At 50.8% G+C, this 15693-nt stretch overlaps 5 protein-coding genes across 5 annotated transcripts; 2 read left to right on the plus strand and 3 right to left on the minus strand.

The window, feature by feature from the left end:
- Positions 1-1231: 1231 nt before the first annotated feature.
- On the plus strand, positions 1232-2096 carry LRP88_03967 (chromo domain-containing protein; the record flags this gene model as incomplete). Its single annotated transcript, XM_083240557.1, has 3 exons — positions 1232-1289; positions 1388-1422; positions 1497-2096. The coding sequence occupies 3 exons, from the start codon at positions 1232-1234 to the stop codon at positions 2094-2096; spliced, it is 693 nt and encodes a 230-aa protein (XP_083103847.1).
- Positions 2097-3129: 1033 nt separating this feature from the next.
- Positions 3130-3481, minus strand: LRP88_03968 (uncharacterized protein; the record flags this gene model as incomplete). The annotated part of the gene is made up of 2 exons (XM_083240558.1): positions 3130-3311; positions 3370-3481. 2 exons carry the CDS (start codon positions 3479-3481, stop codon positions 3130-3132), a joined length of 294 nt encoding a protein of 97 aa, XP_083103848.1.
- A 1076-nt stretch (positions 3482-4557) lies between these two features.
- Positions 4558-5808, minus strand: LRP88_03969 (uncharacterized protein; the record flags this gene model as incomplete). Its single annotated transcript, XM_083240559.1, has 1 exon — positions 4558-5808. The coding sequence occupies one exon, from the start codon at positions 5806-5808 to the stop codon at positions 4558-4560; it is 1251 nt and encodes a 416-aa protein (XP_083103849.1).
- Positions 5809-7666: 1858 nt separating this feature from the next.
- LRP88_03970 (ankyrin repeat domain-containing protein) lies at positions 7667-9400 on the plus strand (the record flags this gene model as incomplete). The annotated part of the gene is made up of 1 exon (XM_083240560.1): positions 7667-9400. One exon carries the CDS (start codon positions 7667-7669, stop codon positions 9398-9400), a length of 1734 nt encoding a protein of 577 aa, XP_083103850.1.
- A 1921-nt stretch (positions 9401-11321) lies between these two features.
- Positions 11322-12864, minus strand: LRP88_03971 (O-acetylhomoserine aminocarboxypropyltransferase/cysteine synthase family protein; the record flags this gene model as incomplete). The annotated part of the gene is made up of 5 exons (XM_083240561.1): positions 11322-11357; positions 11408-11638; positions 11691-12610; positions 12664-12779; positions 12830-12864. The coding sequence occupies 5 exons, from the start codon at positions 12862-12864 to the stop codon at positions 11322-11324; spliced, it is 1338 nt and encodes a 445-aa protein (XP_083103851.1).
- Positions 12865-15693: the final 2829 nt, after the last annotated feature.

The following is a 15693-nucleotide window of genomic DNA, read 5'->3' on the forward strand; positions in this document are numbered from 1 at the left end:
GGAGGCCATGTTGAGGAATTCATCTGAGGATATGTAGTAGCGACTATCCAAGCTGAGTTGTCCATCGATCGGTCTATTCGTGGTATGGTGTGTAGCGATTGTAAAAGAGTCAGGTAAGAGGTCCCAGAGCTTGCGCATGAGGGCATCCCTTTCTAGTACTGAAGGGCCACATAGAATCAGAGGCCGTAAGTCTCGAGGCGGCACTAATGAAGGCATGTGGCCAACAGATCTATCTATAGCAACATTCGCCGAAGAGAGACGTACCAGTTGCAGTCGATGCGGCATTCAAGCTGCGTTCCATACTGTTGAATATGGCGAGGCACTTCAGGGCCGGCTTGGCTTGAATATGAAGAGAATGTTGATGAGTTAATATGACAGAGGATTAGAGAAAGGTCGGGCACTCGGCCTCACCTATATACCTGCTACAACTGCAACAAAGTCATACTTGTTTGTTGAGGGAACACCTGACAAAGTTTGAACTGAGACCTGTCACCTGTGCTGTCGCCGCCTCAACAAAGCTTCGTGCGAGACATTAGCACTATGAAAGTACTGAAAGCATTGTAAAGGCACTGTGAGTTAAAAAAACTGGTCATGGCTTCACTTTTGATGGTTTGAACGATGAACATGGCCTGGGCGCCAACACGAAAGACCTCCCTCACAAGACCCACGCCACGGTCTCAACGCCATAATATTCGAACATGTCATGCCTGCCTATTGTCAAAAAAAAGAAAGTGGATAGAGACTTTAAACCTGGTCCATTTCAACAACCTAGATGACCCTCAACAGCTGTGATACAGAAAAATAGGCTGTTAGGCCACCCAAAAGATAGGGGGCCCCATAGTGAGGTGGGCTCAGGTTGCTGTGGGTCTGGGCGCCTCAGGCACCCACAACAAGTTCCACCCCACAATGATGAAGGGCCGTCGCACAGGCTATCGCAACTGCATTGTTGACTCGACTTGCCCTTGTTCTGATCCTTTGTGATATCTTCAACATGTCCAATGCAATCGCTTCCTCGTTCTCTCGCTACTCTGTTCGCCTGGGGACGGGAAAGTCCCTCACATGATCGTAATACCGTCATCGCCCCACGCTTTGAAGCAGCTTCCCGTGAGCAAACAACGAGATGCCCCTGATGGACAAACGCGTGCGGGAGATGGGCTGTAGCCTGTACAGGTGATGAGCGATGTAAAACTCTGCTCATTATCCTTTCTTGCATTGAACTGCCCGGATCAACATGCCTGGGGCCAAGTCAACACCCGAGTCCATGTCCGAGATCGTCTCGGCCAGCGACTGTGAGTTCTCCTGTTCTTCTGACGTGGCCTGGCTTGAGAACCAAGAGCAGCTACCTCTGCTGACTCCCAGATAAACTGCTAACTACTGCTGTCCTTAGCTCAATCCGAGCCCGACAACGACGTTCCCCAGCCAGTACCCGACCAAGAGCGGTCCCCAGACGCATTCGACGATGATTTCAACTTCGATTCCGCGACATTGCATCCGAGTTCGACATGGATAGGAGCCCCGGTGCCATTGACATGGCCGAGGGTACTGCCTTCGAAGAGGAATACCGAAGCACTGATGGAGCCGTAGTGCCTTCTGAACGTGAAATCGCTATTGCAGCTCTCTCCAAGCTGGCCAACGAGTCAACGACAAGCCATAGCAGTCGCCCCCCGTATTCGACCGATGGCCCTTCCCCGATAAAGGACCCCGAAGACTATTACACCATCCAAGACTTGGTTGACCATCGAATCGATCCCTCTGACCCAACAAGAGTCCAGATCCGAGTCAAATGGGCGGGCCTCGAGATACAGACCTGGGAGGCCGAGTGGCGTCTCCAGGAGGATGCGGCTCGCACGCTTTACGCCTACTGGAGGGCCGAGGGGGGGCGCTGTTGTGCTATAAACCTCAGCCCCGACGCCGTATACCATGTTTTCCGGATTCTTGCTAGTCGTGGAGAGGGTGCCAAGCGGCAGTTCAAGTGTCAGTGGGTGGGATATCCTGCTACCCAGCAGCAGTGCTCATGGGAGTCGGAGGCAGTTGTCAAAGTGGTAGCTAGAGATGCTCTCGCGGCCTACTTTGATAGATTTTACGAGTTTCAGTAGCTTTTGCAGTTGCACTCAATCACATGCTTGAAGATCATCAGGAACATTTGATCCCCTCCTCATCTTAGGTGCATGGGGCGCTCCAGAAGGCCTTCTCGAGCTAGCTTACCCACCATTTTTGGCCCCAGTTTCATCCCCAATAAGGTACTAATTTGGTCACTACCGGGCTTGGTACGCCTGTATTTTTCTGTGGCCATTATTCTTACTCGATCCACCACTGACTTCAACAAGGTTGGCGCTTGTAACAGCAAACCCGGATGCACAGCCTGTGTATTTTGCCCACTCAAGCGCCCTGGAGTCTCAATTGTAGAATGTACCCTTTTATATTGAGTTTCTGTGGGAGTGTTTCGCTTGTCTCAAGCCGAAGAAGTGAGGATTCAGACATCTGTCGCTGTTATCCTGATGGGCTGTGTTCTTGAGGGTGTTGGAGAACATCAAGAGAAATCTGCCACTACATGCCCGCGATCTCGAAAACCCGCCTACCCCGTGAATGATTGTTTTCAGTTAGTGTAACACTCTACTGTTCATTTGGCGGGGGCCCAACGTAGAACTGGATATGCCTCCCCGTTCCCTGTTATTGCCTCCACTCTCGTCTCGCCTGGTCGGGACCGTTCTTCATGGGATCAAGATTGAGTTAATAGAGGTAGCCACATGCTGTCTGACTTGGGACCTGTCTTTCCCAAACGGCTAATGCGAGTGTCAGCGCTGGCGTGTGCCGAGCGGCTCGTGATGATGTTTCGTAACCTATTCTAGCTGCCAGATGTTGAGACTCAAAATTCTTCCCCTTTCATGCAGGATCTGCAGCCCATCCGGATACCCCTTCAACAACGTCCCTGGCGCCCACTAGCACCACAAACGGAACCATAGCCAAGCACTTCTTGAACCGTCTACAACACAGTCGAGAACTTTTGAAGCGAGACAAATCATGGATGACGTGGTGTGGCGTTGAACATTACATCAATAGCGCTACTAGTGCTACACTAACAAACTCCCTAACTCGCTAGCATACAAAGCTGAACCGACCGCCTCAAGCCTACAGGCAGTAATCGTGCTTACCAGCCGAGTTGACCTGGCATCCGTTCTTACAGAACTTCTTGTACTTGATGCTTCCGTTGGTGCCGCATGCGAAGAGAGCGTTGGTGAAGTGCTCCTTCTTGAAACAGGTCGTCTTGGTGGCTCGGGTGAGTTCGTCCGCGATGGTGGTGTAGTATCGGCCTGGGAGAGACATTTGTTAATAGTCTTGATGGCTGATGGAGTCAAAGGGCCGACGTACCAATGTCCATCAGGTAGTGACCGCAGTGATCGAGGTTGGGAGTGCAGTTTCTGGCCTCGCCAAAGGTAGCGAGGCTGGCCACGAGGGCAAGAGAGAGAAAGCTGATCTTCATCTTGTTGGAGTGTGTGATGTCGTTGACTTGAAGTTTAGAGTTTGTTTGGTGGTGAAGAGGCATGCTGGTGTTGATGCCCCAGAGGTATATAAGCTTAAAGCAAGCTCAGCTGGTAGTCAGGGGCTCCAGCCACAAGTCTGCCCTGTAAGATCTAGACTCTAAGGTTAAGGGGCCTGGAACCGATCGGTTGGATGCCATCGCGAGTCGAGCGTCGTTGTTTCTCAGCCGCAAACGCCACTCCGTCGGACTGCGGACATGACGTGGGTCAACTCACCGCATCAAATTGTCCCAGTAGCAAATGGTGAAACAGTCTCGAGCACATTGAAAGATTATGTTGAGCAGCGATTAGGCCAAGACCGATCTTCACTGGCCAAGAGATCCTATGCATAAAGGTCAAAAGATCAGACTTGGTGCAGCCCTTTCACTGCCAGGGCTGGTTCAAGATGACCCGAGGGCCCGAGACCCCCTGACGGCTAAGCGCCTCCTTAGCCTATCTGCGGCTAGGCGCAGGACTAAATACATACCTTAATCAATAGCGTCAGCCAGCTCGCTAATTCATACTCTGGGGAGGAAAGTGCTGGGTGTTTACGGCCTCGGGGGCGCTGGATGGCTGGAGGAATCTGATCCAAGTGATCGCCGAGCATATCTCTGGCTCCAAATTTTGGGGACCTAAGATCATCTCCACTATCAGCTGTAGGGCTTACCCTGCGATCTAATTCGCACTGAGATTTGGCGGACCTTATATCTCTTTGCATGTGGTGTTGGACAGCCATGGGTCCGGGACTATCTATCTATCTTCTGGCTCAGTTATAGAGGCACTCGATGAGCCTTGCATGGCCTGTTCATCCACCGTCCTTTCACTGCATGTGACCAAGGAAATGGCATCTTCAGTCGAACTCCAAGGATGGAAGCCCCGGTGTGAATTTCCAAAACTTGAAGGCTTAAGGAGCCATGCTGCTTGACAATGGCTAGTTTCTTCCCCCACAGGCGAGAGTGCCAAGACTAATTGTTGCAAGTCACTCAAGAGCTGCATGCCGAGCTGTTTGTTCCAGTTTCTTCAATTCTATTCTAACTACTCAAGGCCAATCAAACCCGAGTGGAAGAAGCTCGACATCGTAACCATGAGCCCTGATATCATCTAGGACCCATTCCATTGGCGTGAAATAACCCCCATCACTCTCGGGCTCCTCTCGTCCTCCACTGCTCGAGATTCCGACAACGCTGCCAAACGAATCAAATACGCAAGAGCCAGAGTCACCGGCGGCCGAGAACATCTTCCGTTTGCCTTTGTCCCTGCGCTCCTTATCTCCTAGAACGCACCACTCTTCGTACTCGAATGTGACATTTCCGTGGGTTCGGCGCACAACGGACACTGCCTCAGCGACCGATCCGATTGTCAAGCCAGTGGCCGCGCCGTGCTTCATGACCACGATAGCCGGGTCCCACGGGGGCGTGGCGGACTTGGGGTCTCTCAACCCCTCTTCCGGCATTGTATCTTGGACTTCGGCAGCGTGGTTTAGCTGATCGAAGGAGAGCGATGACCTCTGGGCTCCGAAAACAGATCGTGGCGTTGCATGGATACAGGCATGAAAGCCCTCCTCTCCGATAAAGATCTTGTTTCTTAGAGATGTCAGTTCAGTCTCGTGTTTGCGCTGGTGCAGCTCGATCAATGCCCAGTCCCGAAGATGCCGGGCGCCCATTTTCGTTGTACCGACGCCGTACGGAGGTGAAAATATGACATGTCCGATGATGCGCGATGTGGGATCATCTAGCTCTTGAAGCTTACGCAGCTTCTGTTCACAGAGCGCTATCCTGGGCCTGAGATGCTGCAGTTCGGCATAGGCATTCACGGTTCGCTCCGGCATATTAGACCTTTTCTCCAGCCTCGCCGCCCAGCCAATATGGCATTCAATGCTGAACTCCAAACTGCTCTTGTGTTTGCAGAGCGTGTTGTTGCCAGGCTGGATGATGGCACAGCTTTCCTTGGTACCGTCGTGTCGGTACTCGTTGTTGGGCACCCCGTCCCCAAATACAGCACGCCGGCATGCCAAGAGTAGTATGGCTCCAGTATCTCTTCTGGGCAGGTAAAGTCCCTTGGTGCCTTCGTGGGTTGGTTGATTGAATGGTGCAATCGATAACCCAAGGTAATCGCTGAAAAGCGTGTTGGTCTTAATGTCCTCGGACTTTGTCCCAGGTACCTTGGATATTAACTTGGGCGCTGTGTCTGGTGCGGCAGAGGCGCTGGAAGCCGATTTTTGAGCACTCGGCTGATCCGGACTGGTCGAGTCTGTCATCTTCTGCATCGTGGCCGAGGATGTTCTGTCCATGGCGAAGGTGTGACTCGTTGTGCAGAAGGATCTGCCGCATTTAGACGGCTTCATGCTTGTTTAAGTATCTAATCATCTTCGCAATATAGAAATGACCACGTATCTGCGCGAAGCGGTTAAACTCTGATCTTGCAGCTTGCAGGGCCGTCAAGGTTTTTCTACGCCGCGACTACAATGACAGGTTGACTTTGCGAGACATTCGGCGATTGCTGAGCATGTTTGACTTGCATTCCCGTGAGGTTTATTATCTTCGTGTCTCTTCTACACATTGTCGCAGTCGTGGTGGTAGACTTGTTTCTGCCAGGGCCAGGCTGGCGGTTTCACTGAGTGTTTTACTTGCTCTAAGGCTTGACGGCCCACTGCGAGGAGCCTCTGGGCGCGTGCACGATGCCCAAGAAAAGCACAGGCGAGAAAAAGAGAGTGTGTCTTTGGTCACGGGTTGTTCGCGCGTGCGACGTCGTGACAAAGTACGTCAAGAGGCAACAGGTACAGTAAGAGGCCTACGCTAAATCTGCCCACAGCAGGCTTCAACAGCGCGCAATGAGTCCGTGTCGAGTTCTTGCACAGCCTCCAATTGATCCGGATTGGGCATGACATCACCGGCTGCCTCGGCCACAGTTAGCAGCTTCAGCCCTACGAACAGGGGTATGGAGCTATTAATAAAATACGAGCTGACCACATGCCACGACATCATGTTGGTTGAAGAAAATGATTGGTCACCATGAATAGGCAGCTCTTGATGGACGATGAAGAGGTTCCTTTAGTTTGCACCGTCAATTTCCATATATAGGTCAACCTGGCTACATCGACTATGCATTTATCTTGAGCAGTGTATTGTGTTGAATTAATTTACCTCCTTGCTTCACTGCGTTTGCATCACATTCTCAATGGTAAGCAATCGGCACCTTCAAAGAATCGTCAATACGAGCCGGGGCACTAACAACCCTTTGAAGGCGCCCTTAGAACTGGAATCCAACTTGCAAAGGGCAGCGGAAAACGAGAAAAACACAGAGTGAGTGTACAACCTTTTCCCTGGATGGATGATGGGCTGATCTCTTCCAGCATCAATACTGTGTATGGCTCAAATCCTCGAAGTCGAGACGGCGGCACACACCAAGAGATGCTCCAAAAGCTCTATAGCTCATCCCACTACCACGTCAAGAACAGTCACCCTCCGCGCATCGACGGCACATGCGAATGGTTCACTAGCCACCCTCGGTTTCATCTTTGGAGAGACAGCGAACCCTCCAGCCTTCTCTGGGTCACTGGAGAGCCAGGCTGCGGCAAGTCGGTTCTTTCAAGATACCTAGCCGACGAAGTTCTGCGAAATCTGTCATTGTGTTACTTTTTCTTCAAGGCTGACGTTGAGGGACAAAACACGGCAGAGGATGCTCTTTGTTGCATCTTGCGACAGCTCTTGGAACAAAGACCACAGCTTATGTCAGATCGCATCTTTCAGCTTCTCGAAGATGATGGCGATAGGGTACGGGCCTCCACCCGAAGGTTATGGCGCATATTAGTCTCGGCTGCGTCGAAAAACACGGCCAGTCAAATTGTGTGCATTCTAGATGGTCTCGACGAGTGCCAGGAAGAAAGCAGACAGTTGCTCGTGGAAACCCTCAACAGCTTCTTCGACGAAGCCCACAAGACCCCAAGGCTGAAAGTCCTGATAACTAGCCGAACACTTTCCCATTCCGAGCGACGACTGTACAAACCGACACCAAATATCCATCTGGGACGGGATCCTCAGTCAGACTTTGGGAGCCTTGGCGCCGAGATTGACCTTGCAATCTCTTGCCGACTGGTGGGTTTAAGTGCAAAACTGAACTTGACAGAATCGGAACAGAGGAAGTTGGCTATGGAGATCAAACAGGTCCCTGAGCGTACCCATCTCTGGGTCTCTCTCCTTCTTGAATACCTCGCCAACTCCACCGGTCAGGTCAAGGTGTCTTGCAGAAACCTCCCCACAACAGTCGATGAACTCTACGAGAAAATTCTCTCCGCAAGCCCAAGGCCGATGAAAGCGAGAAAATTACTGCAGATTATTATCGCGGCAGTGCGACCTCTGACTCTAACTGAGATGGCAGTGGCTCTGGCGATCGAGGAGAGCCACACATCACAGAGTGAGCTGGACATTGAACCCGATGATCACTTTCGACACACACTCCAACGACTGTGTGGTCCTCTTATTTCTGTCATCAATGGCAAGATATACCTGTTTCACCGGACCTTGAAAACATTCCTTATCCAAGCAGATGCCACAAACTCCTCCTCCGAGACTTCACTTGCCAGCCAAGCGACCGATGGTCACAAGTGGTCGTCCTCGATCTTCCCGAATACCTCGAACAACACGCTTGGGCGCATCTGTGCTCAGTATCTTCTCTTCACCGATGTTGAGGATTACTTCCAGAACCCCGTCGGAAACATCGAAAAGCTACGAACCAAGCCGCTGGAGGGTCTCTCCAAGAACTACCCTTTTCTTGGTTATGCGTGGGAGAACTGGGCTATCCACTCAAGAACACCATTGGGCGACGACCAAGGTGATAATTCACACATGCAACAAATGCTCCAGCTTTGCTCTCCGCACAGATTGTCAACTCTGATTTGGCTCCGAAGGAAGTGGTGCCACCCAAAATTGGACGCTGAAGATATCACGAGACTCATCGTGGCATCTTATCTAGGACTTTCGTCTGTAACTCAACATCTACTGCGACTTGATACGACGGAACCCAACGTGAGAGATGGCATTTTTGGCCGGTCTGCCCTGTCTTGGGCGGCAGGAGGTGGTTTTGAAGCTGTCATCAAAACATTTATCGACACACAGAGAGCCGCCAGGAGGAGAAGTTGGCTGGAGCGTCTCTTGGGTACCGGCGTCCTTCAAGTGGACTCGAAGAGCAAGCCACCTCGTACTCTGAGCGTCAGTCACCGACCATGCACTCCATTGGGATGGGCGGTGCGGTTCGGGCATGAAGGCGTCGTTAAGCAGCTCCTTGCGACAAACCAAGTCAAAGTTGATGACAAGATGCTATTTGATGCGGCGAGGGGAGGATACTTGGGTACCATGGAGGCCCTGCTCGAGACAGGTCAGGTAAGAGTTGACGCAAGAGACCTTTTCAAGCGAACACTCTTATCCCGCGCCTCGGAGTCCGGCCACGGTGGGGTAACCAAGTATCTACTCTCACTTGAAGGCTTTGACATTGACGCGAGAGATGTGGCGGGGCGGACAGCAGTAACATACGCTGCGCGAGCTGGTGAAGATGAAGTCTTGGAGCAGTTGCTGGCGACGGGCAAGGTTGACGCTGACTGCAAAGATCAAGTCCATCGCACACCATTGTGTTACGCGGCGGAGCAAGGCCAGGGCACTTGCGTGAAGCTGTTACTCTCAACAGGTCAAGCAGATGTCAATTTCCGAGACGAGAGAGGTGAGACGCCGTTGTCTCTCGCTGTCGGTCAAGGAAAGGAGGAATGTGTCAAGTTGCTACTTGCTACAGGAAAAGCAAACCTTGATACGGAGGATTACATGGGAAGAACGCCACTGGATATTGCCAGGATACGTGGCTACGAGGGATGTGCTGCATTGTTGGAAGAGTAGAGGGGGCCCGAAGGTGATGAGTTCGGCAGAGACTCATGAAACAAAACGAAGAGTGATCTATGTATTCATAATGATAATGTTTAATCTGTGTAATCATTGTTTTTGTTCACGGTGTTTTACGCCACTGGGATTTTGTGCCGTCGTCATGAGGACAGTTGTTTGTTGCTCTTGTGTTTGACACTCCTTGATTGTCACCCAGAATGGAAGCATCGTGTCATCATCAACAACAATGGCTTTTCCGATGTTCCCCGAAGAAATAATGATGTTAAAAACATCAAACCTTCCAAGACTTGCTCGGTTGACTCACACCGACGGTCAATAAGGTTAAAGGGACCGAACCTGGGCGGCAGCAAAGTCAATCTGAAACTGCAGTGGATTCAACCTAGGTAGTGAAGACAGAACCAACAAGAAGACTACTCTCGCCCATTCGAAAGGACTCGAAAAGACGTTCTACTTGGTTCGGCGTGTCTCTTTCGGTCGATGCATGCATCCAACGAGGTAGAGCGCTCAGCATGGATGTCATGTTTGAGCCAACACGTCCGGATTGCTTGTGACTCAGGTCGAACATTGTGTACTCCAAGCCTGAGATATGGGGTATACAGAGACAGATGAGAGTTGCTCAACAATTATAAATACCTGCTCTACCCTCAAATATCTATCTATTCGCTCAGTTATCCCATCAAGGGCCAGGCTCCTCCAGACATCACACTCTTTTCAACGCTTCACTCCAATTCGGAACAAGCACGCACATCGAAACTATCTCATTTGAGAATTAACCAGCCTACCCATCATGCCCATCACTAATAAGCTGTATAAGCACGTGTGCAATGGCTACCAAGGCCCCGGTGGAATTATATCGTCGGCTTGGCCGGGCTGATTTCCAAAAATGCTTCCCGCTTGGACCGACACTGATGGAAATGACATATTGTCCGATAACGATGGGGCACCAACGGGTCCGAAGAAAGTGTCCTGATGAAAGGGAGCGCCCGCCGAATTAGTAGGATCCCATTTTCCCCCGTGGGGAGTCATTCCTGGAGGTGGTGTGCTGGACTCCTGTTCACTCATCCGTGGGCTACCACAAAAGTCTGACTGCAGTGAAGTGTTTGATAGAGGACTTGAGGCTGCCAGTCGTTCATAGCAGGTGCCGTATTGGTCCACATAACCCAGATTTCCTTTCGGATAGTCCTGAGTGACAGTCTCGTGGATGGTAGGAAGAGAAGACTTCTGTGCAAGATCATGGTGGGGATTTTGATCATGGGGACGAGGAAATCGCTCGCTCTCCCCGCGCCGAAGATGCAGCGTAATCTAGAACAGTGGTATGGCAAAGTTGTGGAGAAGGTAACTTGCTCTAGGTGTTTAACGTCTTCTCCGAGTAGTCTACGAAAGAGTTGTCTGACTGAGTAGACTTGCTGGCAGAAAGTGAGATCAACTGTCCAAAAGAACATTATATACATCAAGCGAGCCTTCGATATGGTTAGACGTTAAAATAAGCCTTTTCGAGCTGGCGTTATTCTGTGGCCATGCCTTTCTGCTTTCATTCATTCCTTCTATTGTCTCACTCATTCTATATCAGTTTTCATACAATGGAAGAGAGGGCAAATAATCAACTACAGCACAATGAATGATGCATTTCACATCAAAGAAGGTTAGACTGTGTTTAGACTGTTGTATATAAATACAGAAAAAGGCTTTGTTGCTAACAATAATAGGAACTTTCTCTCCAGTCGAAGGGGGTATCAATCACAGCTGGAAAGGAAACATTCCAGGCCTTAAGCTTGAACAACGAGGTGGTTATCTGGTAGGAGAATGTCTCAAAAATTTGTCTTCTACGATGAGAAGTACTTGTTATACTATCCCTAGTTACTGACCATTCACGGAAATAGTACCATCAGTTCCAGGACGTGGTGCACCAGTTGCCTTCTTACCCATGAAGCCACCGGCAACCAACTTGAGAGCACTCGAAAATGGATCCTCCTTTGTCTTGGATGCCGTCGTCAACCCAGCTGCCTCGAATGCCTGCTCAAAATCCTTTCTGATGTCTTCAAAGTCCTCGATTCCAACAGACACACGGATGAGATCCGGAGTCACTCCTCCCTTGATCTTCTCCTCGTCAGGGAGCTGCTGGTGCGTCGTGACCCAAGGGTGTATGATGAGAGTCTTGGCATCTCCGACGTTGGCTAGATGCGAACACAGTTTCAAGTTATCAACAACAGCTCGAACTTCATCGATGGTTCCAGCCTATTTAGCAGTCAGTGCCTGTAATCTAGCTCGTTGCTGGTCTGGGACTTACAACACCAAAGGTCAAGACGCCGCCTGCGCCACGAGTAAAGAACTTGGAGGTATACTCGTAGTCAGGGTGGGATTTAAGACCTGGATAGAGCACCCAGTTCACATTTGGGTGTGCTTCAAGCCACTCGGCCAACTTTTGCGTGTTTTCGGCATGTCTCTGGGCGCGGAGCGGCAGAGTCTCAAGACCTTGCAAGAATAGCCAGGCATTGAAGGGGCTCATGCAGGGGCCAAGGTCTCGCATGCTGTCCATACGAAGCTTTGCAGAGAGCGCCTTGTGCCCGTAGGTATCCCAGAACCGCATCCCATGATAGCCGTCAGCTGGCTCAGTGAATCCTGGAAATTTACCAGATGCACTCCAGTCAAAGTGACCTCCGTCAATCACAATACCGCCCATTGATGTGCCATGGCCACCAATCCACTTGGTGCAAGAGTGCGTGACGATGTCGGCGCCCTGCCTAATAGGTTGGCAGAGGTAACCCCCCATGCCAAAGGTGTTGTCGACGATGAGTGGAATCCCGTGCTTGTGGGCGACCTCAGCAATGGCCTTGATATCTGGGACGCTGTGCTTGGGGTTGCTGATGGTCTCAATGTAGATGCATCGTGTGTCCTTGTCGATGGCTGCGTCAATGTCTGCAGGATCGTTGCCCACGACCCATTTGACATCGATCTTGAACTTCTTCATGTAGACTCGGAACTGGTTATAGGTACCACCGTAGAGCCAGCTGGTGCTGACAAAATTCTGTCCTGGCTCGCAACATTGTGTGATGGCCATGAACTGGGCGGCATGACCAGATGCCGCAGCAACAGCGCCGACACCGCCCTCAAGCATGGCCATCCGAGTCTCGAAAACATTGTTGGTCGGGTTTCCCATTCGGGTGTAGACATAGCCATCCTTGCTCCAGGCAAACTTGCTTGCGCCGTCTGCACCCGTGGTGAGTCCAGATACAGTCAAGTCAGTGTGAAACAAAACTCACCAGCGGCGTCCGAGAAGTTGTAAGCTGCAGTTTGGTATAGTGGCACAGCTCGGGATCCATTCACGGGATCAGGCTCCTGGCCACCGTGGATCGCGAGTGTGGTGAACCTGGGCTCCCTATGTAGACCATTTAGCAACGGTGGGAAATCGATCTAACAAAGACTCACCAGTCCACATTGCTGAGTGATCCGGAGACGGGCATTGTCAATCACTTTGTGGAAGGTTGTGGGAATTTTTTGCAGGATACTGATATCTGAGTATGGATGCAATTCTTGAATGTTGGAAGAGAGCCTTTGATTGCAAGCTCGTTGTATTTATGGACTACAAATATTGATCTTGCAAACATTGGATCAGTAATATTGTGATCGTATCACGCTTCCTCATGCGTACACCCTAGTCCCCCACAAGGGTACGTCGGGGTTTGACAAACGCCAGCGGCCTTTGCTGATAAGGTACCCACCATATCCCACCTCTCAATCCACGGGCTTAGACATCTCCGGTTGACCGAAGTACCTGGCGAACTTGATCTGCCGCGAACCGATAAGCAATCATGCCGTGTAATCATAGAGCGAGTGAACAGAGGCCCTTCTCACTTACCGCTCGTGCCCCCGATGGCCTCAAACGCCGTAGCGTAGTTTTCCAGCGCCGTTGATATCGATAGCAGGCTCACTTGTAGACGCCCGAGTAACCGACCTGCTATCGCGGCCGTCTGCGCATCTCCGGAATACCTGGACCGCGTCAGACTTCCTATCGTCGTAAGTACAAAGGCACACTGCAATGCGCAGCATGCGAGAGACGGCATCATCCGCGGCCAGGCTGTGGATGAAGTTTGCTGACCGGGCGGGTTCGGATATGGCAAGTCGTCAAATGCTTGCGCCATGTTCAGAGCGGCTCTCAAACATATCTTAGCAGACTGATGACTGCTGAAACAGTCGCTCCCTGATGGGCCGTTCTCTGATGAACATGACGACACCTTAGTCAACGAAGTCAAAGATGTCAGCGAGGATGTGTCCCCAGGGCTCGGTGAATCTGCGGCCGTTGCTGATGAGGATTCCGAAGCTGAAAGCGCGTCCTCTGCTTCACCAACAAGCTTGCTCTCAAAAGCCGAGTATCGATGAAGCTTTATCCTGGCGCTTTGAATAGACGTTAGAGACGGTATGTACCAATTCCCTTTCACGCGTACCTGTTCAGCTTGATTCTAGTCATGCACCTTAGGGATCTTGAGACGACTCCTTCAGTGGAATCAACAGTTGCCGTCATGGTAGGCTGTAAGACCCAAGAGTTCGCCACCTTGATTAAAGACTCTAGATGCGAGTCAAGCTCCCTCATACGTTCGTGTATTCTGTCCATGTCACCGTTGAACTTTACTGCCTTACTCAGTTCCGTCGAGAATTGAGTGGTTGCAAGCATTGCTTGCTGTGCTTGAATAAGGAAACTGAACGCCTGCCTTGGTCAACGTGGAGCTCATCAGTCGTGCATAAGTCAAAATACCTCGGCGTCAGACTTCAGAGCTGGATATTCGGTCGCAAAGGTAGGGATGAAAACGGCGAGTATAGATGGTTCCTGTTATGTTGATGAGCGACTTGTCAGATGACTGAGTGTGGGGTGGCTTACGATGTTCCCAACAATCGCAGCTTGGGAGACGCAAATGTACTATCACATTGTTAGTCGTTTTTTCAAACCTTTGGATTTATCACCAAGACATGCCGTCATCCACCAGACCCTTCGTTTGGCTTCGTTGGGTTCGCCATCATCGTCGCGCAAATGGAGAGATAGACTCATGGCAGCCATCAAAGCTTGACCGGCTCGACTCTCCATCTTCTTCAGATTGCCACGTTGCGCATACTCATAAGCGCTCAAGATGTCGAGAGCTATGATGCTCTCTAACTCTAAGGGTATCTCTGGGTGGAAAGGCTCTCTAGAATCACAACTTGGTGTTTGTAGAAGAGCCTTGGCCGGATCAACTGACGACTCGGGTATCTCTGATTCGATCTCAATGCACTCTAGGGCGCACTGGGCAAGATACTGTGCATAGTCCCTCCTGAACAATACCGATTCTTTGGAGGAGGGATGGGGGTCTTCGATACCGGGGATCAAGGCCAGCATGGCTGAGATGGCCAGACTGATAGACGTCGACGGCTCTGACTCGCCTCCTGAGCCATCCATGTTGTTCTGATATCGCGGAATAGGCTGATCTCGAGGGATCGTCTTTGGTGGAGGTAGAATAGGAAAGTATGGATGTATGAAAATGTAATAGGCATCGAGACTAGATACGGTGAGTAATGGTGGAATAGGTATTTTAAGAACAAGACATACATCGATCCATCGTCTGGATATGTCCTGACGGATGGAACAAGCTGTGGAGGTAAGCCTGGTGGACTCTCAAAAACGATTTCGCCGCCACCAAGAATAGACTGCGAGAACAGGGCATCGAAGATGACGTCGGCATCTTCGGCAAGATCACAAACATCAGTTACTAATTTTGTAAGATCACTGTCTTTCTGACTACTCGTAATATGAGTGCGGCAACTCACCATGTTGTGGAACATGTTTGGTGGTCTCCTTATCTGCAACGGCTTGTTCCCACGCACGATTCTTCTTTCTCACGCGAGCACCACCTCTTCTGCTGGGCTGATAGACGCAATCACGCCCCCGGTTACTACACTGCTCGAAATTAAATCAGATAAATGTCAAAAATTCACTATGAGACCCTGACTCACGCTGACACAAGGTTGCAAGCCATCACAGCGAGTGCGTGAAGCCCGACTGCGTTGATGTGAGCCTTTACTCTGATGGCAACATGACAGCTCGGGAGGTCAGTAGCTGCCTTCCAATGTGTTGTCGAATAGGGGATAGTGACGTACCATGACAGGCAGGCTAGCTTGATAGGTCCAGGCATCACAGCAGTTCAGCCCGCGAAAGTGGTCTGGGTTTTGTTGTATGAGAGGTTCTCCGACGATAAGGACACTATTCTCTCTACTTGAAAGTAATTCGAATGTAATTCACAGCGCTTTGGACATCATTAGCTGCT

The sequence above is a fragment of the Fusarium phalaenopsidis genome (assembly GCF_050370095.1).
Source record: "Fusarium phalaenopsidis strain FUZ10S chromosome Unknown contig_32288, whole genome shotgun sequence".
In the NCBI taxonomy this organism is placed as follows: domain Eukaryota; kingdom Fungi; phylum Ascomycota; class Sordariomycetes; order Hypocreales; family Nectriaceae; genus Fusarium; species Fusarium phalaenopsidis.